The 24669-nt window shown below is 47.3% G+C and overlaps 1 protein-coding gene across 1 annotated transcript; it reads right to left on the bottom strand.

Moving 5' to 3' along the window:
• Positions 1-976: 976 nt before the first annotated feature.
• On the bottom strand, positions 977-24294 carry LOC133109631 (uncharacterized). Its single transcript, XM_061219053.1, has 26 exons — positions 24258-24294; positions 21699-21824; positions 21105-21250; positions 20239-20434; positions 17125-18812; positions 16750-16894; positions 16542-16601; positions 15908-15969; positions 15561-15698; positions 14867-14950; positions 14560-14709; positions 13975-14082; positions 13084-13228; positions 12488-12583; positions 12023-12067; positions 11572-11651; positions 10848-10960; positions 10122-10305; positions 8530-8614; positions 7583-7728; positions 7241-7331; positions 6323-6471; positions 5101-5186; positions 4808-4877; positions 3035-3153; positions 977-1410 (listed from the first exon to the last, which is right to left on the bottom strand). Exons 2-26 carry the CDS (start codon positions 21817-21819, stop codon positions 1269-1271), a joined length of 4449 nt encoding a protein of 1482 aa, XP_061075037.1. The 5' UTR covers positions 21820-21824; positions 24258-24294; the 3' UTR covers positions 977-1268.
• Positions 24295-24669: the final 375 nt, after the last annotated feature.

The following is a 24669-nucleotide window of genomic DNA, read 5'->3' as shown; positions in this document are numbered from 1 at the left end:
CTGTATGTAAGAGGGTCATGTCTGAAATTCCAACGGTATGAAAATGAATGTTTGTCCTGAGAGGAGACAGTGCCCAGCAGAGCAAAGGGCAATGGCAGTTCCTGAATTGCATGGGAAAAGGCACACGCGGAAGGTACACAATAAAAAACGATTAAAATGTACCCATAATGGTGAGAACGTGGCACAGTTCAGATGGGCAACTCTCATATCAGCTATGAAGCCCTAAAAGGTTTTCTCTCCTCCATGACGCCTGAAATTCCCTTCTCCATCCCTTACCCTCACTCTTTCTCCCCGTCTGAAAAATAATATAAAAGGGGAGTTGAACCGTGGATTACAGTACACCGTATGCCAATCAAATTTCTGAGTGGAAATGTATGTAACATTCAAAAACCAGCCGGGTGTTAACAAGGCAATGTAGTTCACATTATATTGCCACACCCTCACACCTTTGACAAGAAAACACAAATAAAACAATGACAGAACTTCCAGCTAATACAGAATCTAACATTTTCATTAATTAAATTATAAATACAGATTAAAGTGGAGAAAAGAGAAGGTACTTTTTCAGACAGATACTGGCGTAGTTACGTGACCGCAGTGAGGTAGGCAGCAGAGAACTTCTCCCGTTTAAAAACAACACAGCCATTTCTACTGCATCAGGATCTGCAGCGTGTCTTAGGGACAGGACCACAGGGGCTGGGAGAGGCACTACAAATTACAAACTATTTAAAACATACTGATTCATTAAAATTATGTTTAAAAAGTAGACTATGTTTTTTTTTTTTTTTTTTTAAATTTGTGAGAATTTCATTATTAATTCATTTCATTTCAAAAGGCAGAAGGGGAAGAGATCTATTTTTTGCCCCCCCCCCCCTCCTCAAACGCAGCCCAGCTTACATGCCATACATAAGGCCTGTCAGCCTGCATGGAGATGACAGAGTCCTAAACTGAGATACCAAGTGCTGAGCAATTCAAAGCAGCAACTGATTCACCCGCCCAACCGAGAACGTTGAAATCATACGATTCCATGACACAAGGGACAAACGCATAACGCGCAACACTCCCTCCACGCAGTCGGGGGGCGATCCACGCACACGCATCTCAGTTAAGCGCCCGGTCGTCACCATGCAGACGCAAGGCAGGCCTGACCTACGGCTGCTAAGGGAGGGTACGTTCTCCCCAGGCCTCAGCTGCTGCTGCTGCTATCGCCTAGCAACTGGCTGGGCGGAGGGATACGGAAGGTTAGGGAGGGTGAGGCTGTGCCTCCCTCATTCGCAGGCAAAGTAGTCCTTCAGAGGGGCGAACAGGTGCCGGATCACAGGGACACTCCACGACCGCCCCAGAACCTTCTGCCGCTGACTCCGGCCCATGTTGTTCACGTCCGTGTAATGCTTGGGAAAACCGAAAATCCTGAGGGATATCACAGAATGGTCTTTAATAACAATAGTATTACATAACTCTGCAATAGCTGGCCTCGGCTGTGATCATTTACAAAATATTAAGTCACACAACAGAATCCTTCGAACAGAGTAATATTGAAAGAAAGCCATGATGAGTGGACCGCTGACCCCCCACAGTGCACGACCTCTGACCCCCACAGTGCACGACCTCTGACCCCCACAGTGCACGACCAGGCACGAGACCATCGCGTTCACCACGCACTCTGATGGACCCACATTATTTCTGATAGAAAGACATACAGCCCTGTATCCTAACCCAGCCCATAAAGTCTGCATGCAAACGGCCCCATTTCACCAAAAACTGTCCAGAAACAATCCGACACGAGGACTCGACGACATTTAATCTTTTAATTTAAAGAACACATTTCACAACAATGAACTTTTGTTGCAGCTGAGCAAACGTTATTGTGCAGACTGGTACTTCCCCTCCCACAGAGACTGCTGGGAGGCAGCTGCCACCTCGTGTGCTGGGAATAGACTGCAGCTGCCACCTTCTCGAGTAGTTTGTGCCAGCTAAATGTTTTCAGGGCAAATTGGCCCAAAATATTAATGACAACTCCCTATATTTTAATCTTTGGCAAACGACCGTGGAATAATCCACCCTGCATTAAAACCAATTAAATAATACTATTCAAGCTAAACATATTATTGTAGCTAGTAACTATAAATAAGAAAGTTTTCTCAATTACCATGCCTCACCATGAAATAAAAAGTACTTAAATTTGACTAATTCCATTAGAGACCTTGGGTGTCAGAATGAACACCAAAGATTATGTCGGTCAATCAATACATTTTTATTTGTATAGCGCTTTTAACAAAGGGGCTTTGTCACAAAGCAGCTTTACAGAGAAACCGGCCCCCAAGAGTAGAGCAACAGTGGCAGGGAAAAACTCCCTGGCTAATAGGAAGAAACCTTCAGAAGAACTCTGGTTGACACCGGTTTATTATAAAATGTTTGTTATATATTTGACTAGGTTTGACAGCCAAGTAGTACAAGTTATTTGACTGACATTGGCTCAGGTGGTAAGAGCAGTCATCTGGCAGTCAGAGGGTTGCATTACATTACATTACATTAATGGCATTTGGCAGACGCTCTTATCCAGAGCGACGTGCAGTTGATTAGCAGGACACAATCCTCCCCTGGAGCAATGCGGGGTTAAGGGCCTTGCTCAAGGGCCCAACGGCTGTGCGGATCTTATTGTGGCTACACCGGGATTCGAACCACCGACCTTGCAGGTCCCAGTCATTTACCTTAACCACTATGCTACAGGCCGCCCTCTACAGGTTACGCCCGCAACAGGTTGCCAGTTCGATACCGGCCTGGGTGTGTCAAAGTGTCCCTGAGCAAGACACCTAACCCCCAAATGCTCCTGACGAGCCGGCTGGTGCCTTGCATTGCACCCAATCGCCGTTTGTGTGCGAGTGTGTGTATGAGAAGCATCAATTACGTACAGCGCTTTGGATAAATGCGCTATATAAATGGCAACCATTTACCATTTACCTGTTGACAAGTGCAATTAAAGGCCTCGGTGATTTATTGTACACTGCATTATCGTGTACTGTGTGCCACTCACCTCTCTATCTCTGTACACCACAGATAGTCCTCCTTCCCGTTCATCATGACGGGGAGAGTCTCGGACTTCCCCTGTCGGATGGAGTTGGATTTAGTGGTGATGGTGCGGACTTTCTCAAACTACCGGGGGTAAAAAAAGAAAATAATAATAAAATGAAATCAATTATTTGAATGAACAAAGAAATTAAATTAAATTAATTCATAAAAATATCAGCAAAGGTCAAGAACTGAAAGCAGGGTCAAGGTGAGGCTTTGGCAGTTATGATAAAGAGTCGTGATACAGAGCACAGTCAGGGTGGAGTTATGATAAAGAGTAGTGATACAGAGCACAGTCAGGGTGGGGTTATGATAATGATCAGTGATTTAGCACACAGTCAGGGTGGAGTTATGATAATGATCAGTGATTTAGCACACAGTCAGGGTGGGGTTATGATAATGATCAGTGATTTAGCACACAGTCAGGGTGGAGTTATGATAATGATCAGTGATTTAGAACACAGTCAGGGTGGGGTTATGATAATGATCAGTGATTTAGCACACAGTCAGGGTGGAGTTATGATAATGATCAGTGATTTAGCACACAGTCAGGGTGGGGTTATGATAATGCGCAGTGATTTAGCACACAGTCAGGGTGGAGTTATGATAATGATCAGTGATTTAGCACACAGTCAGGGTGGGGTTATGATAATGATCAGTGATTTAGCACACAGTCAGGGTGGAGTTATGATAATGATCAGTGATTTAGAACACAGTCAGGGTGGGGTTATGATAATGATCAGTGATTTAGCACACAGTCAGGGTGGGGTTATGATAATGATCAGTGATTTAGCACACAGTCAGGGTGGGGTTATGATAATGATCAGTGATTTAGCGCACAGTCAGGGTGGGGTTATGATAATGCGCAGTGATTTAGCACACAGTCAGGGTGGAGTTATGATAATGATCAGTGATTTAGCACACAGTCAGGGTGGGGTTATGATAATGATCAGTGATTTAGCACACAGTCAGGGTGGAGTTATGATAATGATCAGTGATTTAGAACACAGTCAGGGTGGGGTTATGATAATGATCAGTGATTTAGCACACAGTCAGGGTGGGGTTATGATAATGATCAGTGATTTAGAACACAGTCAGGGTGGGGTTATGATAATGATCAGTGATTTAGAACACAGTCAGGGTGGGGTTATGATAATGATCAGTGATTTAGAACACAGTCAGGGTGGAGTTATGATAATGATCAGTGATTTAGAACACAGTCAGGGTGGGGTTATGATAATAATCAGTGATTTAGAACACAGTCAGGGTGGGGTTATGATAATGATCAGTGATTTAGAACACAGTCAGGGTGGGGTTATGATAATGATCAGTGATTTAGAACACAGTCAGGGTGGAGTTATGATAATGATCAGTGATTTAGAACACAGTCAGGGTGGGGTTATGATAATAATCAGTGATTTAGAACACAGTCAGGGTGGGGTTATGATAATGATCAGTGATTTAGAACACAGTCAGGGTGGGGTTATGATAATGATCAGTGATTTAGAACACAGTCAGGGTGGGGTTATGATAATGATCAGTGATTTAGAACACAGTCAGGGTGGGGTTATGATAATGAGCAGTGATTTAGCACACAGTCAGGGTGGAGTTATGATAATAATCAGTGATTTAGAACACAGTCAGGGTGGGGTTATGATAAGGACCAGATGCAGCGCACAGTGAGGGTGGAGGCAGTACATCAGAAGATTAAAGTGAATAAGGGTAATACGGCTTTAACCTTGGCTATTCGCCCAATCTCAAGGCAGCCCTGAAGGTAGCAACTGTCAGTGAGGGTTGTAGCAAGAGGCCTAGAAGGAGCGGGGAGAGAGGCTGGTTAAATTATTTGCACCGTATCTAAGGCTCACCCAAGCTGTCAATCAACAAAAAAAACAAAACCAAAAAGCCATTAACATTACTGAAAGCCCCAAACGTGTACAAGCGTTTTAGGAATGCAAAAGTGTTTTCGGAACGCAAAAGTGGCCTGGTCCATCTGGCATCGGTGAGAAAGTGTGAGTACGGTGTGTGCTGCACCTGTTCATTCCAGGAAGGTTACCCCAGAAGTACCGAGCTCTGTGGGCGGGGCTCACTTTCACCGCATCAATCAGAATTGGGTTACACTGGAAACAGAACATTCAGCCCTTTCAGCACCTCAACAAAACACAACTCAACTTTAAACAAGGCAACAATATGCAACAACTAAACAGCGACGTAGACAGCAACTCGTCATTAAACTAGGGCTCTCTTTCTTTGGTCGTTCAGTCAATTGTTTAGTCAAGATGATCTTGTCCAACTAAGATACTTTAGTTGGACAAGATCAATCACCTTCCTTTTATTGTGTAAGAGGTAAAGCATGCAGACAGCTATTCTGAGTAAGTAGACATAATTGTGGTCTATTAGAACAGCCTACGTCGATGTTTGGATTTCCGCGATTATTTTTTAGCAGGTCTGAAAACAATTTATCGCCTTGCCACTTTCATTATTTATTTAGATCTGTATTGATGTCCATTTATTTTTCTCATTCTGAACAAACAAGGCCCTCTCGTGATGTATATTACGGTGAAGTTTGTTGTTTGTTTGCTTCTGAATAATGGCTGTTTAAAAGCACACGGCATACAAGCTGTTCTTATTATTGGTTTAAACCAGTAACACATCCAACAATACACAGCTCAACATTAACAACCCAACAATACAAAAGTCCACATGAGGCACCTCAACATTAAACAAATACCAAAGTTCAATATCGAACACATCAACAATGCACAATGCTATCTGTGCTGAACTCAACTCAGCATTAAAGCTACAGTAGGTCATTTCGGACTTCGAAGGGTCAAGAGAGGAAATGCAGCAACAAACCGCAACACTGTTTATCCCCCCCCCCCTTCTCTGGAAAACACGCTAATGTTGAAACGCCATTGGCTGTGGCAATCAGAACCAATTTTCAACCAATGAACTTTCATTATTGTACAGCTATACAATGTTTTGGTACAGCGTGTTGGCCATCAACTGTATATTTTTCAAACCAGAATTTAAGGACTATAAACACAGGCAGAGGGTGAGTCAACATGTTAGGGAGCCCTTTTTCAGTGATGTAACAACGTTTTAACACAAAAATCTTACCTAATGTACCTTTAAATCAACTTGATCACCGGCTAACCTTCATACCCGAGTTGTGAACTGCTGTGTCACTGAATGCTATCTGCGCTCCCGGGAGGAATAGCTCATTACTCGAGGCCAGGAAGGGCCGTTCCCTCACCTCCAGGAAGCGGCAGATGTCGGCCTTGTCGCGGTTGCCCATGGCGACCACGTTCTCAAACAGCCAGAAGAAGGGGCGGGGATCTTCCTCCCGAGGCCTCATCATGGTCAGCAGTCGGTAGAACTCAAAGAACAGCCTGCCGGTGCCCTCTAGTGGAGGGAAGACACAGTTACAAAACGTGAGAACGCAGCATTCTCGGTCTCCCGTTCAATTGTCCTCGGCCAAAAAACTACATTGAAAGCCTGGTCTGTATTCAACAGCATGGACGTGGCACTGTTACACTGACCCCAGATCAGTTTAATATATTTGTTTTGGATCAGTTATGAGTCAGGACTCCTTGGATTCTAGGATTCTGGATCAGTGCCCGAGTTACACCAACACACCCCCAACACTTCTCTAACACCACAAAGAGGTGAAATGATAATTTTTCTTTCTCACATATGACAGCTGAAGCCTAAGAGCAGGTCACAGAGGATTGCAGTGCTGGGGCGGAACAGATTGAAGGTCGGATGGGTGGGAGTTTTGGGACACAGTGAACAGAGTGTTAATGTGACCTGTCACCTGCAGGTGTCAGTACTGTATCACATACACTGGAATTCTTCTGTGTTTTACACTTTGATGCCTGAGGGGTTTACCCTCATCATAAAGATGTACCCTAAAGAATAAAGCTTATAGATATAATTATATCTAGAATCAGATATTATCAGATATAATTTTTACATCCTCCAGTTTGGAGCAGAAGATCACACATACTCTTAAGCTTAACCTCAAGAATACCCTTTCTGTTTGTTTCCAAAAATCAGAATCTGTGAGCTTATCATTTTGAATATTCAGACATTTCTATTTTACTGCTTTGACATGCATCCTCAACAAGTCATTTCTAGACAGGCATGGTGACACAGATCTGAGTTTTCGTACCAAAGAGGCCCTTCCGTGCAGGATTCACCATAGAGAGGTCGTTGCACGGACTCCCACCAATCAGGAGGTCAAAGGGGCCCCACTCAGCTATCTGGAGCACAGAAAAAAACCGGCGAGGTTATAGTCTGTTACCTCAGAGTGGAACAGCACAGAGAGACGCCATTTTAGAACGGCACTGGGGCACAGATGAAATGGTGAGGTTATAGTCTTTTACCTCAGAGTGGAACAGCACAGAGACGCCATTTTAGAACAGCACTGGGGCACAGATGAAATGGTGAGGTTATAGTCTTTTACCTCAGAGTGGAACAGCACAGAGACGCCATTTTAGGAGGGCATACTTACATGCTTTCTGGTTATGCTCCGCACGTCGTTAACGTGTTCGATCCTGCCCTCGTGTTTGATCATGCCCACAGCGATGGAATCCTCGCAGATCTCCGAGGCAATATACCGGTCCACCTTGAAGCCCAGGTCACGCAGAACCAGGTAACCTGGCAGGCAGGATAAACCACACACTTCAGATAAACACAGTGCTGTTAAAATGTATTTGCCCCCGTCCTGATTTCTTGTATTAATGCATATTTGTCATACGGAATGGTTTCAGATCTTTAGACAAAATTCAACTAACAGTCAAAAGGAACACAAGTAAACAAGGTTACCCTATTTGGAATTGGCAATCTATGATTTCCTTGGTTTTGGTGGATGTAGTGGCCACCCATGGTGACTGGAGCAGTCAAAACAGGTCTATTCTAAACATCACTCCCCATACTTTTCACTTGAAAGTGACACCACTTCAGCACCTCAGAATGGTGCTTATATCTCAGAGGTATTATTTTGACCCGTTTTGAGCTTAATTCTCCCTACCAACAGGTTCTTGTGCGATATTGCTTGACTGAAATTCACATCTGAGTCCAACTAACCACAGAAGGCAGTATTTGTCACAATAAAATAGTGTAATTGGTTCTTTGTGCACAATACTGGGAAATGCTTCAGAAAATATAATGCCGTGTTATAGCTGTTGTTGTCCCCTACCATTGTACTTGATCGAGAAAGACAGAAAAGCAGAAAAAGCAACTGAAAAAGCCATTTGATTTTGTAAACAGTGATGTGACCACCGTGCTACTGGGAAATGCAGTTAAGCTAAAAGCTTTTCTACTGGCCAACACAGTACACACATACACATGCAGCTGGATTACAGTACCCTGGGAGGTGCAATGGGGATTCACACCCATAGTCAGGCAGGAGAGCAAATACAGCCAAAGCCATGGAAAATGCAGAGAAAAGCCACTCACCTGTGGCAATGCCGTCAAACAGGGACAGCACCTTAATGGGCCTCCGCTGGTTGGCAGGGATGGAGGGATACACTCTGTGGGGCTCCTGGGGGGGTTGGGGGGTGGCAGGGGGAAAGATTTACCTCCAATCCCCCACGTTTTCAGTTTTCAATTCTCCCTCCCAACCAGACCAGTTGTATAGGTACAATGAAAAACGCATATGCAGCTACCAACCATCTGTCCTCAGGAGCTGCATAAAGCCCTTTTCCTTGTACCTGGACAATTCAGTTGAATCGGATTTTGAATCGGACGTTTGCCATGGCAACACGTCATCTGTCAATTTGAGAGAGCCACCAGATCCACCGCAGGAGGCCCTCCTGCAGCACACACAAGCTCGCGAAGCTAGATTGGCAGCAAAGCAATTGGCATCAAAAGACACTTGGTGACACGTAGTTGAAGACACAGCTGTTGAACCTGCACCTCTGCGAGTGTGTGCTGGTGAACACGTGTGTGTGTGTGTGTGTGTGTGTGTGTGTGTGTGTGCAACGTGAGTGTTTATGAGCGAACGAGCAAACAAACGGGTAAGCTGGTGCGCATGTGTGAACACGTGTGTGCATGTGCAGGTGCAGGTGTGTGTGTGTGTGTGTGTGTGTGCAGGAGCAGGTGTGTGTCTTTATGAGCTAACGAGCGAGTAAGCAGGTGTGTGTGAGAGTGCAGGTGTGTGTGCAGGTGTGTGTGAGTGTGCAGGTGCAGGTGTGTGTGTTCAGGTGTGTGTTCAGGTGCAGGTGCAGGTGTGTGTGTTCAGGTGTGTGTTCAGGTGCAGGTGCAGGTGTGTGTTCAGGTGCAGGTGCAGGTGTGTGTGTTCAGGTGGAGGTGCAGGAGCAGGTGCAGTTGTGTGTGTGCAGGTGCAGATGCGTGTGTGTCCAGGTGCAGGTGCGTGTGTGTGCAGGTGCGTGTGTTCAGATGGAGGTGCGTGTGTGCAGGTGCGTGTGTGCAGGTGCGTGTGTGCAGGTGCGTGTGTGTGCAGGTGCGTGTGTTCAGATGGAGGTGCGTGTGTGCAGGTGCGTGTGTGCAGGTGCGTGTGTGTGCAGGTGCGTGTGTGCAGGTGCGTGTGTGCAGGTGTGTGTGAGTGTGCAGGTGCAGGTGCGTGTGTGTGCAGGTGCGTGTGTTCAGATGGAGGTGCATAGGTGCAGGTGCAGGTGCGTGTGTGCAGGTGCGTGTGTGTGCAGGTGCGTGTGTGTGCAGGTGCGTGTGTGCAGGTGCAGGTGCGTGTGAGTGTTCAGGAGCAGGTGCAGGTGCGTGTGTGTGCAGGTGCAGGTGCGTGTGTGCAGGTGTGTGTGTGCAGGTGCGTGTGTGTGTGTGCAGGTGTGTGTGAGTGTGCAGGTGTGTGTGCAGGTGTGTGTGAGTGTGCAGGTGCAGGTGTGTGTGTTCAGATGGAGGTGCAGGAGCAGGTGCAGGTGCGTGTGTGCAGGTGCAGGTGTGTGTGTGTGTGTGCAGGTGCAGGTGCGTGTGTGTGTGTGCAGGTGTGTGTGTGTGTGCGTGTGTGTTCAGGTGCAGGTGCAGGTGTGTGTGTTCAGGTGCAGGCGTGCGTCCGTTGGCGGCGGCTCTCTTACGAACTCCATGGCGCTCTCGTTGGCGAAGAACTCCTGCACGCGCACGCTCCAGTCGGGCCGGGGCTTCAGCAGCCCGTAGCGCTGCGAGGGCAGGCACAGGTAGCAGCTCCAGGGGTCCACGTCCTTCAGCTGCTCGAAGGTCCCGGGGCCCACCAGCACGTTCAGGCAGTCCTTACAGTAGCACCTGGCGGGGTGCAGGGGCACGGTGAGGAGCCTGACCTGCCTAAATCACATTCCAGCATGGGGTCCCCAAACCTGGTCCCGGAGAGGACCCCCCAACATTGACTATGGAGAGCCGCAGGGTCTGCTGGGATCCCCAACATTGACTGGATAACTAAGCCTTACAACAGTGGTACGCAGAAGAGCATCTCTGAACCTCTGAATCTCTCAAACCTCTAAGTGGAGAGGCTACAGTAGCAGAAGCAGACCAATAAGTCTAAAAAATAAGTCTAATAAATACCTAATAAAGTGCTCACTGAGTGTACATCCTGTAGCACTCCATGACCATTGGGCCATGCTACACCCCCAATAGCCTTTGTAAGAACGTGCGATGGAGGTACACTCGTACTAAAATATACATTCTTCCCAATCTGGATATCATGTTCTCTCATACCCCTGACACTAGCCAAGGTGAAAGTGACATTTCTACAGAGACATGGCAGCCGGATCCCACAGGCGAATCCTCCAGACCTCCTGTCCTCCTGGCCTGCAGGGGGCAGCGCTCACCGGCAGCAGTTGTTATTCCCACACAGGATGACCTCCAGGCCTGCGCAGCACACGGTGCAGTACGACTGGTACCCGTCGTCATCGTAGCGGTACAGAGTCTCTATCAGGTTGTCCTGCAGGGGAGGAACGATACCTCTGAAAACATGGCGACATAACGGACTATCTTCCTATCTTCATCTGATATGACTTCCACTTACAAGAGTTTACAGTCTGGTTATTCTTACTCGTATCCCAACGATGGGATGACAACCAATTCGACACAGGGAGTATTCAGTATTCAGGGAGTATTCAGCCCAAATCCAAAAGCATTTAAATGAATGAATATCAGCCACATGACCCAGTGTGTTGCACTGTGGAGAATGTGACATATTCACAGCAGCTGTGCCTCATCTTTCATACTTAAATATTTCAGTATTTTGAGAACCAGTGCACAAAGTAATCCCCCCCTTTGTATAAAATAAATAAATAAAAACTAAATAAATAAATAAATAAAGTTGTTGTTTTTTTTTTCCCTCTGTGGGTGCTCGTCCACATGAAAGGCTGACAGAGAAACCTTGGCTGCTTTTTGGAATAATTCCCCAAGGACTTTTGTTTTATTTCCTCGTCACATATTGGCCGTTTATGAGGAGTCAGACACCACGGGAACAGCTGCCTGTTTCAGTTTCACCCTGATCCCAGATCAGCACCCCTCCACTGGCAGTCAGCGGCAGGATATTCAGCGTACCTTGCATTTGAGGCATAAGCCTCCCTCGAAGAGCGGATGGAAGATCTCTATGTACACATTCCCGCAGCACAGGCAGAAATCTACAGAGAGAGAGAGAGACAGAGACGTGATTTAGTTCAGAAAGTTCAGAAGTCCTCTCTATACTTTTACCATCTGCACACTATAATACACAAAGAAACCAGGGGATCAGCAGTTTCTGAGATACTCAAACCACCCTGTCTGCCACTAACAATCATTCCACGGTCAAAGTTTTTTCCACATTCTGATGGTTGATGAAGCTCTACGTGATTTTATGCGTTGCACTGCTGCCACACAATTGGCTGATCAGATAATCGCATGAATAAGTAGGTGTACAGGTGTTCGTAATAAAGTGCTCAGTGAGTGTATATATATATATTTTCTTATTTGCTGTTTTTTTTTACTGCTCGCTAATGACCAATCACATGCTTACCTTCGATGCTCTTGCCCTTCTTCTGCACTTCCTGTACCAAGTGTTCTGTGGAAAGTGAAAACAGGGATCACATGACATCACATTATAAACCGTGTTTCAGGAATCCCACTGTGACACAGCTTCACTTCAGTTCTTCAGAGAACACGTCCTGTGAAACTCAGGTGTGTCTGTGTGTGTGTGTGTGTGTGTGTGTGTGTGTGTGTCTGGGTGTGTGTGTGTGTCTGTGTGCATGTATGTGTGTGTGTGTGTCTTTCCGTCTGGGTGTTTGTGTCCATGTGTCTTTGTGCGTGTGTGTGTTGGTGCGCATGTGTATGTGAGTGTGTGTGCGTGTGTTTGTGTGTGTGTGTGTGTGTGTGTGTGTGTGTGCGCGTGTGTGTGTGTGTGTGTGTGTGTGTGCGTATGTGAGTGTGTATGTGCATGTGTTTGTGTGCGTGTGTGTGTGTGTGTTTGTATGTCAGCCTTTACCTCTGTTGAAGACTTGGTCAGAGACATGTCTGGTCTTTTGCATGTACTTCCTCTTGGCAGGAGGCTGGTCGTCAGACAGAGACGTTTCCTGGGACTCTGTGTACACGCATAGTAAAAAGTAAAATGTAAAATACAATAGAATCTACACTCATTAACAATTCTCTATAATGCGCACATATTCCCTTCATATCACAATAATTTGCAATATGGCACAGACATCTGACAATGCAATTCCACTCGACAATGCAATATGATAAGTCATTTTTAATTAGCCATTATGCCTCCTTCGTTAGTCAAATAGAATCAACATTTTACTCCAGGATAAATTGGTGAGCTCATACACAGTCATTTGGTCGCCATAAACGGTAAACAAAAACTTGAGCTTTCGTTTTTGGACATACTCAATATTTGGCCACAAATTTTATATAAAACATAAATCATAACAAGCCTGCTGCTTTGAGCCGAGTTTTACACTCAGTTCTAAAGAGTTTCTAACAGCAGCACTCTAGAAGAAGCAAAGAGCAAACACAGAGAGGGAAACATTGTTGACCATGGTGTCACAGTGCTGGGTGTGCTGTACGATAGCGCAGTCTCACCGTAGGCCTCCGGGGGGGGCCGGAAGCCGTCGGGTCCGGTGGGCTTGAACCCGCCCAAGGCCCAGTCCATCATCACCTTAAGCTCCTCCTCCTTCCCCACCTCCTTCCCGACTGGGAGCACCTCCCCACACCTGTCCATCGCCAGCTGCAGCGAAACATAGACAATGACCCATTACATTACATTACATTACACGACATTACGCTACATTACATCACTTACACTACACTACACTACACTACACTACACTACAATACATTACATTACACTACATACATTACACTACACTACAATACATTACACTACATGACATGACATTACATTACACTACATACATTACACTACACTACAATACGTTGCATTACATACATTACACTACATTACACTACATGACATTACATTACATTACATTAATGGCATTTGGCAGATGCTCTTATCCAGAGCGAGAATAAGCAGGAGACAATCCTCTCCTGGAGCAATGTGGGGTTAAGGGCCTTGCTCTAGGGCCCAACGGCTGTGCAGATCCTACTGTGGCTACACCGGGGATCGAACCACCGACCTTGCGTGTCCCAGTCACGTACCGTCACTACGCTACAGGGTGCCAGCCCTCACCCAAATGATGAGGGCGGGGGCAATACAGTCTACACGGCACAGCACGATGGCAAAAGATACAGGATGTATTCATACTGTGCTGGAGCGACTAAAAACAACATCACAGTGCACAGACCTCGCTCAAATAATCACTGTGACATGCTTATAACCCATCAAAGTTCACCAAACATTAGAACAAAATATCAGCCAATTAACTTAAAAGTGGATTACCTTTTTTTTTTCAATTGTTAAACTACAGTATATATCAGGTTTGAAGTGTAGCTTTTGGAAGGGTGCAGTACCTCTAGGACCTGGTAGATAGCATCCTTGTATGCGGGCAGGCTGGAAAAGGAGTTTGAACAGAAGCACTTGGAAAAGGCGGAAAATGGCAGGAGACGCTCCGTGTAGATCTAAAAGGGAAGAAGGGAAAGAGGGACGGAGAACAGAAAGGAGAGGAAGGCAGGAAAGTGAAGGAAGGAGTGAGGGAGAAGGAACAGATAGAGGGAGAGTGAGATACGTCAACACTATCACAGACCAACAAAGAGGAGCGATATCTCATCACTTCAAACAACACAAACACAAGGATCAGCGTTCCGTGCAACTGCCAAGAAACATAGCACACGCACACACACAGTTAACTTTTTCCACGGTATGATAATATCTATTTACGGACTGATATTTCATGGCGTGATATTGTGAACAAAAAGGCAGACTTGCCAACTGCGTTTTTGACTACCCATTTACACTGAAACTGAGCTCGTGAGATTGCGAAAACTGACAGCTACAACAGCAGCAGTCAGGCAATGGTTGTGCACATATGAATCAATGTTCTTCATCCTTATTCTCTTCTTCTTCTTCCTCCTCCTCCTCCTCCTCCTCCTCCTCACCTCAGAGAACATTCCGTCTCCGAACCACTCCACCCGACGCATGCCCGGTGGGACATGCTTGGACCGCCACCCCATGACCAGGCCCGGCCACCAGGAGAACCCCTTCACTTTCCCCCAGACCAGCTCTCCCAACATAAACCCCTTATCATCCTGCAGTGGGGGACACAGACAACATTTTCACACATTAATTTAGTAAATCTGAATTGTGTTTCTTGCAATACATTCTTGCTTCGGCAAAATCAATATTACTGCCAGTCCAACAAAGCAAATAAACTCAAATTTGCAGTCGTCTGGAAGGAGACAGCACCTGGTACGGGTAGGACTTCTTGGAGCGTTTGGGGCTTGGCGTGGCAGTGGTGTTGGGGGTGGACGTGAAGGACGTCTCTCGTCTCTGGAAGCACAAGACAACACCGCTAGCAAAGACAGGAAGCACAGCTCGTGAAGCACAGCTCGTGAAGCACAGCTCGTGAAGCACAGCTCGTGAAGCACATGGGGTGGTGACCTCAGAGCTAAACGTAAGTTCTGGGCTGCCTGAACGTGTGCATGGCTGCGATTCATGGAGACGAGAAACAAAAGACAAGAGAAACAAGGAGAGAAACAAAGAAAATCACCGAGAAGGTGGGGGGGGAAAGTAGGAGTGCGACTGTCCAGGGAAAAGATGCCCAACAGGGCACAAAACTGAGAAAAGGAAAACAGACGCCTACCAGGCACACAGAACCACATAACCAATCACCTCTCGGTACACAGACGCACGTGCCCAATCACCTTCCTGCACACAGCTCACGCTCTCTCCACCATCAATCTACGCCAATTCCTTCCTCTCCCTGACACCTCCTCCCCCTGTCTGGGCCAGAAGACCTGCCAGGCACACATCCTCACTTTCCCAGACAGTGACGATGACGATGAGGAAGATGACACACGAGGGAATGCTCGAGCCGCAGAGCTGTCCCCGTCACCAGTCCTGCTGGACGGCCAGCCCAGACGCCCTCTCACGTACGTACCCCAGCAGGGTCCGCTGCGGGGGCGTTCCTGTCCTTCTCCAGGCTCCCCCAGGTCCCAACCCCTGCCTGAAACAGCGTTCGAGCCCGAGGCCTCTGCCGGAGACTGCATTCCCAGCCACAAATCCCCCTAACGGCGCCCTACAGACACACACGCGCGCTTGCTCAGAGAGAGAGAGACCGGGACGTCAAAGCGAGGGACATAGAGGAAAAAGAAGGTGAGAAAGAAACAGAAAGAGAGGTGGACCCAGAGTGTAGGACAGAGAAAAAGAGAGAGAGAGAGATAGAGAGAGGGATAGTGCTTTTACAGCGACATAAAGGATAAAACGCGGAGCCCCGCATGACTGTACCTCCTCACAAGAGGTAGACCAGACGATGTCATCCTCAATGAAGACCGCCTCAGCGTGCGGCTCTGTGGAGCAGAGAACAATATCCTTCAGCATGTACCTCTTATGCTGAAAGTAAGCACCGCACTTACATACAGCTCGTTACGCACTGTCCCACACTTATGGGCAATATACACACAGCTCCATAGTTACATACAGCTCTATCCGATCCCTTTCCTCTTCCTTTCCTCTTCATCTCTCACTTCTCCTGACTGTCCTAATTGTCCCTGACTCCCACCGTGTTTCAGACTGCAGAAAGGGCCCAGGTGTTGTAATGTAGACGCCTCCTCCATCAAAGTGGCTGTGAAAATGGCACTGGCTGACCAACCGACCCTGAACACACAGATGATCACTAACGATAATGAAGGCAGTAAACAGGGCAGCCTGTAGTGTAGTGGTTAAGGTACACGACTGGGACCCACAAGGTCGGTGGTTCAATAGCCACAATGAGATCCGCACAGCTGTGGGGCCCTTGAGCAAGGCCCTTAACCCTACATTGCTTCAGGGGAGGATTCTCTCCTGCTTAGTCTAATCAACTGGATAAGGGCGTCTGCCAAATGCCAATAATGTAATGTAATGTAAACAGTAAAAGTCTCACTCGGCATCTTCTCTAGGATCACAGCACACGGTTTCACTGCGTCTGTGGAGCTGCTGACGTCTGGAAAACAAAACCGGCATTTTAAATGAGGAAAAACCAGGGGAAGAGCAGGAAAACCTTACCAGAATACTCAATACTCCTCCCTTTGGTCCCAAATGAGCCAATGGCAAACGAAGAGATTGCATATTACCCAGAATCCTCAACTTACATGAAGAGCTGCTCGGGGAGCTGTTGGTGCCGCCATTTTGGAGAGGAGAGGAAGGCGTGATGTCAGAGAGAATACTATCATTGGTCAGGTCCAGCTTGCTCGCCTCAACCTCATCCAATAGAGCGGAATCCCCATTCTCCAGGGCCTGGGAACACACACACACACACAGACACACAGACACACAGACACACAGACACACAGACACACAGACACACAGACAACTGTTAGGCCAAATGACAAGCGAGAACTTCCAAATAAAAAGACACGCAAGATAACTGCAGATATTTGTGATTTAAACCCTGCTGAGAAACTGACCAACCAGAGGCTTCCATGCTTATGTTTAAGTAATTCCTCCATATCTGAGGCACGGCGTACCTGGGAGAAAACCGCCTGCAGGCCCAGCGGCGGGCAGGGCAGGGCCAGCAGTGTCAGGATGAGTTTCCTGAAGACGGAGTCCCGCCCCATGCCCCTCAGCGCCGCCCCCCAGTGCTGCTCCAAGGGCAGGTCCTGGCCCGAGTCCTCCCTCTCAGCGAGCTGGTACTCCTGGAGCTGCTGCGTGAGCTGGGCGGCCAGGGCCGGGGTCCCGCACAGGCCCAGCCGGGCGCCCAGGCCGCCCACCACCCGGGCGTTGAGCTGCAGGCGCCGGGCGGGGCTCAGGAGGCACGCCATGTCGTGCAGCTCGCCGTCGGCCAGCGGCAGACTGGCCGCCACCGCGCCCAGCACGGCCGCGTAGAAGGAGACGGCCTCCTCCGCCAGACCAGCCGCGCCCGGGAGGTCCTGAGCGCCGACGCCCACGTCCAGCTCGCCCGCCGGGAGGTGGAACTTCCTGTTCGCCAGCACGCCGGGGTCCCGCCCCTTCAGGTACTTGGCGACGGCGTGCGGGCGCAGCAGGCGGGCGGCGTACTGCCGCAGGAGGCCGCTGGCGCCCCAAAGGATGTCGGGCAGATCCGCCCGCCGCCCCGCCCCGTCTCCGCCCGCCTTCAGCAGCTCCTGGAAGGCGCACAGGGGCTCCAGGGCGTGGGCCAGGAAGGCGAGCGTGGCCCTGTTCCCCGGCTCCTCCAGGCGCGCCCGGATGGCCCGCGCCGCCTCGTCTCCGGCCGCGCGCGACGTGAAGTAGGACACCAGGTCGGCCCACATCTCCAGCATGTTCCGCACGAGCTCAGGCAGTTCCTTCAGGCGGCCGCTGGCGGCCGTGCAGGCCGAGGAGTAGTGCTGGTGGATGTCGGCGATGAGCTTGGTGGCGGGGCCGGTCAGCGCCGCCATGCCGGCCCGGCAGGCCCGGTCGGCCAGCCCGTAGAGCCCGGCCAGCGGCACGGCCTTGGGGCTGAGCTCCAGGAGCCGCGCGCCGACCTGCTCCGCGCTCTCCGCCTCGCCGTCCACGTAGAAGGCGGCCATTTTGTGCGCGGGGATCTGGAAGCGCCGCAGCGTCTCCGCCAGGCCGGCGGAAACGGCGGAAACCGGGTCGGCGCCGCCGCCGCCGTCCTCCCGGGCCTCGGGCCGCACCACGTCCAGGAGCCGGACCCGGCGCCGGCCCGCCGCCTCGTCGAAGAGCCCCAGCAGCAGGGCGCAGTGCGCGGAGGCCCCGCCCGGCAGCTCCACCCCGCGGTACAGGTACACGGCGTACGGCGTCTCCGCGCACGCCGCCGCCAGGTCGCCCGGGTAACCGGCCCCCAGCACGTGGCGCGCGGCGCGAGCGGAGACCGCGCCCTCGGTTCCTCCGCCGTCGCCCCGCCCCTTCCGCAGCGCGTCCGAGCCCGCGCCGTACTTCTCGATGAACCTCAGCGTGGCCTCGCTGCAGGGAAGCGAGTCGGGGGCCGCGGGGGTCCCCGTCTCCTTGGCGTTAACGCGGTGCCTCTTGCTCTGGTTGTGCCGTTTCAGGTCCATCACGCCGCTGTGGTTGATGTTGAGGTTGATGTGGCACAGCGGACAGTAGGCGTAGGTGTCGCCCATTTTACTGGGCTCCACCCAACTGTAATCCTCCTGCCAGGCTTCCTGGAAGACGATACGCTTCCTGGTCTTGTTCGGGGCTTGCTTGGGGCTCTCCTCAGACCTCATCCCCAGTGCTGTGCACAAGAATCACATTTTTAAGAATACACAAAAGAACAAACCCTACAAAAAAAAAAACATGTGGCCGACAATGAATTATAGCCCCTTTCAAAGAATTTTAAAAAAACATTGTTACTCTCCAGCCTAACTCATTATGGGTGACAGAGAAGGTACCCAAGTCTTTTAGTGATATATTTTTGTGTTTTATTTTGTCTCTTTTTGTAGGTATGGAATAAGATTTAGATTTTCTTTAACACAATTACCATGATACAAAAAGCTCCAATTTTCTAAATGCAAATATAGTGTAATTATTGATGCAATTACTGAATTAAAGGTTGCAAACCACTTAACGTGTGATTAATCATTATTTGAAGAAGCAGCATTAAAATACTGTGCTGACTATTCACTGGCTAGAATCAGCGGCATCTAGTGGTCAGAAACCGTTCCTACCCTATTAGACCAGTGTTTTTCAACCTTGGGGTCGCAACCCCACGTGGGGTCCCGCGGAACTCAAATGGGGTCGCCTGAAATGTGTAGTAACTGATTAAATTTTTTTTTTTTTTTTTTTTTAATCAAGCCTTGTAGCTTACCGAACTGTACATGTATTTCCTGACCAGGGAAAATAAAATGTCACGTTGTGCACTAATCTGGCTACTCTGTATTTGCAACACAGTATAACAAACATGATCAAGAACTAATTCTAAAAAAAGTCTCTGGGGTCGCCAGAAATTTGTGATGTCAAAATGGGGTCACGAGCCAAAAAAGGTTGGGAACCACTGTATTAGACAATGGAGCACAAAATAAAATAATTTCATTAATTATTACTCAGGATAGGGGAACATAATCATCCCGAAATTTTTAGGGAATGTATTAGAAAGGTTGAAGAACCTGTACTTAAAAACGTAGTTTCCTAAAACCTCTGGAACAAAGAGAACTTGAACAACATAGCAGCTGTTCAGGTGGGCCTGCAGTAGGAATCGGGCGGTCCCAGGTTGGTACACATCGAATGCAGATAACAATATTGACAGAATTTTATCTGAATCCTACCGAGTGAACAAAAAAATTCCTATGAAATTACGTTTCCTGGGATGGTTATCCAACCTGTGTCCACCTATTCCTAGTGTATTATAAAATGGTAAATGGTTGGCATTTATATAGCGCCTTTATCCAAAGCGCTGTACAATTGATGCTTCTCATTCACCCATTCACACACACACTCACACACTAACGGCGATTGGCTGCCATGCAAGGCGCCGACCAGCTCGTCAGGAGCATTTGGGGGTTAGGTGTCTTGCTCAGGGACACTTTGACACAGCCCGGGCGGGGGATCGAACCGGCAACCCTCCGACTGCCAGACGACTGCTCTTACTGCCTGAGCATGCATCTGAGATTATCTGATCTGAGATGCATGGTGGCATCCTATTACAAATGATAAAATCTTACCGGGCTGGTCCACAAGACTCCTGGTTAGGGGAGCCCTGTTAGACAACTTCACAGCCAATATGCTCTGGCCATTACGGGCTTCCAGCGGGGAGTAGGTCTGGCCAGAGTCATTCACATCAAAGAACTTCTTGAACCACTTGAGAAAACTGAAGTTGTCACGGAATTTTCCCTTGATCAGGTCCTCCACTGGGACAGACTGCAGGGAACAGAATACGCGCACACACACACACACACACACACACACACTTCAGTATGATGCAAAACCGAACTTGACCTAACTTCGCAATTTTTACCCATTTTGACTGAACGGTTAACTTTTCTATTATTATTATTATTATTATTATTATTGTTGTTATTATTATTATTACCTCTGAGAAAGTATTTCATGAAGTGGAATGTAACCTGTCACATATAAGTGGCCTTATGTGCTATATATCATATATACATTATAAAATGCAAGTATTTTCTAAACTTACTGATAGGTTGCCATGGCATTTGTGTAAACTATCATGCATGCACCAGTTATGAGAGTTATGAGAGGAGGAATGACATGGACAATCCTGTCTATTATAGTTGCTATTGTTGCTGGGGCGGCCTGTAGCGTAGTGGTTAAGGTAAATGACTGGGACATGCAAGGTCGCCCGGTGTAGCCACAATAAGATCTGCACTGCCGTTGGGCCCTTGAGCAAGGCCCTTAACCCTGCATTGCTCCAGGGGAGGACAGTCTCCTGCTTCGTCTAATCAACTATATGTCACTCTGGATAAGAGCGTCGGCCAAATGCCAATAATGTAATGTAATTATTATTATTATTATTATTATAATTATTCTACAATAATTAAGTCAGAGGAATGTGGGCAGGGCTCACCTCGGCCACTCCCATCTTCGTGAAGCTGGCCTGCAATAGGCTGTAGTTGTGGATAAACTCCGCCTCTTCCTGAGCTTGGAATTTCACCTGTGCCAGGTCCAGAGACCCGGGATGGAGCCAGTCCATCAGCTGGCAGTACACAGCACCTGGAAAGGACATCCACAGGTCAGATCATAGCCCATAATCAGGAGAGACCATAAGCCGTGCACACAACAGACTGCCTAAAATCCCCTCATTACCAGGCACAAGATGGGATTTCAACATAAATTAAGATGCATTTACGTATTTGTACATTTGTCCAATATTTCTATGGAAACCAGTGAAGGGCCCTTGTGCATTTCACATATAGTAGTTGCATCTCTTAAATGAATTCAGTAACAGCATATCAAAACAGTAGGAAGGTAGCTGAAGGACTGAGTATTTTTTTTTTATGTCTTAATTATGTTTGTTAAACATGGGTATCCCCTGTTAAAGGCACGCAAGAGTGTCACACTAGTATCCTTTGATATAATAACACAATTATCATTTGATATTGGATTTATCTATAAGCTTTCTCCAGATAAAAGTGGAAACATTCCGGAAATCAAGCCGTACCTGAGCATATTTCCTCCACCTGTGTGAATTTGGTCTGCAGAGATTCATTGAGCCAGGCTAACAGCACAAACCGGTTACACTTATCCACAGCCTCCGGTGTGAGCTTAACATTCAACGCCATGTTTCCTGTGGGGGAGACAAACCTGCACATTAATAGGCTACACATTACATTACATTACATTACATTACATTAATGGCAATGGCTCTTAGCCAGACCAACATACAGTTCATTACACTAAGCAGGAGACAATCCTCCCCTGGAGGCCTTGCTCAAGGGCCCAACGGCTGTGCGGATCAGCGCAATGGCTGTGCGGATAATGGCTACACCGGGGATCGAGCCACCGACCTTGCGGGTCCCAGTCATTTACCTTAACCACTACGCTACAGGCCCCTCCTAAACGCCAGGAAGTGGTCAAATTTACCTTATGCAAAGAAGAGTCAACCACAGATGTTAATTCTTTTTTTTTTTTCGCTAAATCTTATGAATTTGGAGGACTAAACTATACTCCAGAATTGAGTATACAAATATAAATAAATATGTAATTATATAAATAAATATGTAAATAAATACATCTGCAAATAATGACATACTTCATTTTATTTCTAAATAATGTAATGACACTTTTCACAACAACGTCATCTTATTTATATCCAAAACCTGCTGTATTTCGAAATGGCTTATTTAATTCCATAATGATACTTTTCCACATCTTATTTATGAATGTTTTTTTTTTCTTTTTTTTTTTTTCTCCAAGTCACCATTTCATTTTCTAATCAGACTTTTCAAAATGGTGAAAGGGGCATTGTAAGAAGGGGTCAGAGAACACGGATCACTTGACTGCACCTTGGGCTGTAAAGCTGCGTGGTGCACGTGCGGGTGCAACGTAAGGCACCTGAACTCTTGGGAACAGAACACGCATTGTTCTCCTTACGGGGCCCCTTCAGACATAAATCATACATTGCGTTGCAAAAGGTGACGGCATCTGCGTAAAACCATGGCACTTATTCATAAAGGACCATAGTTGGAGTGCTAGGATCAGTTTAGCTCTTTATTTCACGATAGATAGGGATACAGACAGTGGAAACGTAGGCCTATTGTAATTGGGACTACGAAACGGCCACAAGGGTGATGATTCTCAATGGCCCAACCTGGCATGGAAAGGGGTCCAAGCAAGCTTTCAAATTATTATTTCATAATTAGCATTGATTTTAATAATTTTCAAGACCATACGTTTTAAACCAAAGAGAATTTCTGGCTTAAACGAGAGCTGTGCTCAATCGGAAAACCAGTTATTTTTGCGGGTGCGAAAATGTTGAAGACCTACTGCCAGTAGGAGCGCACTCGTAACTGGAGTTGGCGTCGGGGTTGTCATGACATCTGCCGTGACAATCCCGTGTTGGCATAAATCCAAGGTTAGGCTGTCGGCTCTATTGTTCTGCACGGATGTTGGTTGTTATTCATATACGATTCTTGACATTTAATCCTTGCCTGACATTAATACTAGCCTACTATTTCCACTCTAAAATAGATCGGAAATAATTCAGTCATGTAACCAAGCTACAATAATTATAATAATATAATTTGAAAGCATCAACCCAGAAGTAAGACCAACAAAAAGGCATCTAGTCCAATGGATGCGAATGCTTTGCATCTTAGCATCAAGTATTTTGTAGCCAATTTAGGCTACGGTGCGAAGATCCGGCGAAACTGTAGTAATTCGTTTTCTTGCAGCCGTCCACGCGTAATTTACCTAAAGTCGATTCCCATACGCTGTTCCAAATCTCCACCCCTGCTCAATGTATGGAGGAAAAAAACCTCGTGGGATATTTTTTACCGCGAACATTCCAACAGCCTCGAAAACTTATCTATATTTTCCTACAGAAAATATTACTCGTTCTTTGGGACAATACAGAAACCTACTAATATATAGACACACGGCATATTTCCCATAGGCTATGCATTTGAATGTTATCGTAGCCCATACAAAAATCTAAATAAACTGGATACGTAGCCTGGTACTCAAAACATAACTTCGCAATTCCATCGTTTGCCAATATTTGAAGCAACTGTAATGTTGACATGTTATTGAATTGACTTCATTCACACCTATAGCTGGCTTTAGAATGTGGCTATGATCATTGTCAGCAGGCTAGCTATTGCTAGTTGGCTACAGTCGGTGCCTGCTTTACGCGACCAGTTTGCTAGCTGCTGGCCATTTGTAAATACAAGTCGCACGTTTTGCACCACGTTAGGAAAACAAAAAAAGGTCTACCAATGCAGAATAAGCTTATTGATCCCTCCATATATTGTGAGTTTACATTTGTCTGTGACTTCCTTATTCTCTCCTCTTAGACGTCGCTATAGTCTTTGTGTCAGCTTGAGCACTAGAGCGAGCCTTTGTGCTTCTGCTTATGTATTGATTAGGGTGGGTGCAATGATTGATCGAAATGAATTGGTCCCGCTGACAAACGCCACCACGATGTTACTCTTCCCGAGTAAAGCGACAGGTATCAAACTGGCACAAGCTCCCTCTTAAATATTAATTTCCCCACACCTACCTCCACGACTCCTTCCTGCGGGTATGTACTTACAACAGGCCCTGTAACTACTGAATCTATCTAGCTACTGGCGCAACCCCCCACGTGACACCCATGAAATCCAGGGGGAATTTGGGGATTGGCCGGCTGACTTTTTGGGTCGTCCCCTTCGCCTATATTAGGTTAGCTATCCTAGCATTGTAGCTTAACATTATGTAAATCGACATGGGGGGGCGCGCTTCCTTGAAGGACTGTACGAATTTACTGCCATTTTTGTGTATTGAAAGCGCAAGGCACGTGGCGAATTCTACTTACCTCCATAGCTAGCTAGGCTAGGCTATGCAAATTGAAAATAACATTATTTCACATTGGGCTAGCTATGGAGGGCGATTAGCCACCGCGGAAACACGTGCACGCTAGCCTAGCCTTTGTA

Source organism: Conger conger, chromosome 14 (assembly GCF_963514075.1).
Source record: "Conger conger chromosome 14, fConCon1.1, whole genome shotgun sequence".
NCBI lineage: Eukaryota > Metazoa > Chordata > Actinopteri > Anguilliformes > Congridae > Conger > Conger conger.
The sequence above is the reverse complement of the archived record's forward strand: the minus strand, read 5'-3'. Positions and strand labels throughout refer to the sequence as shown.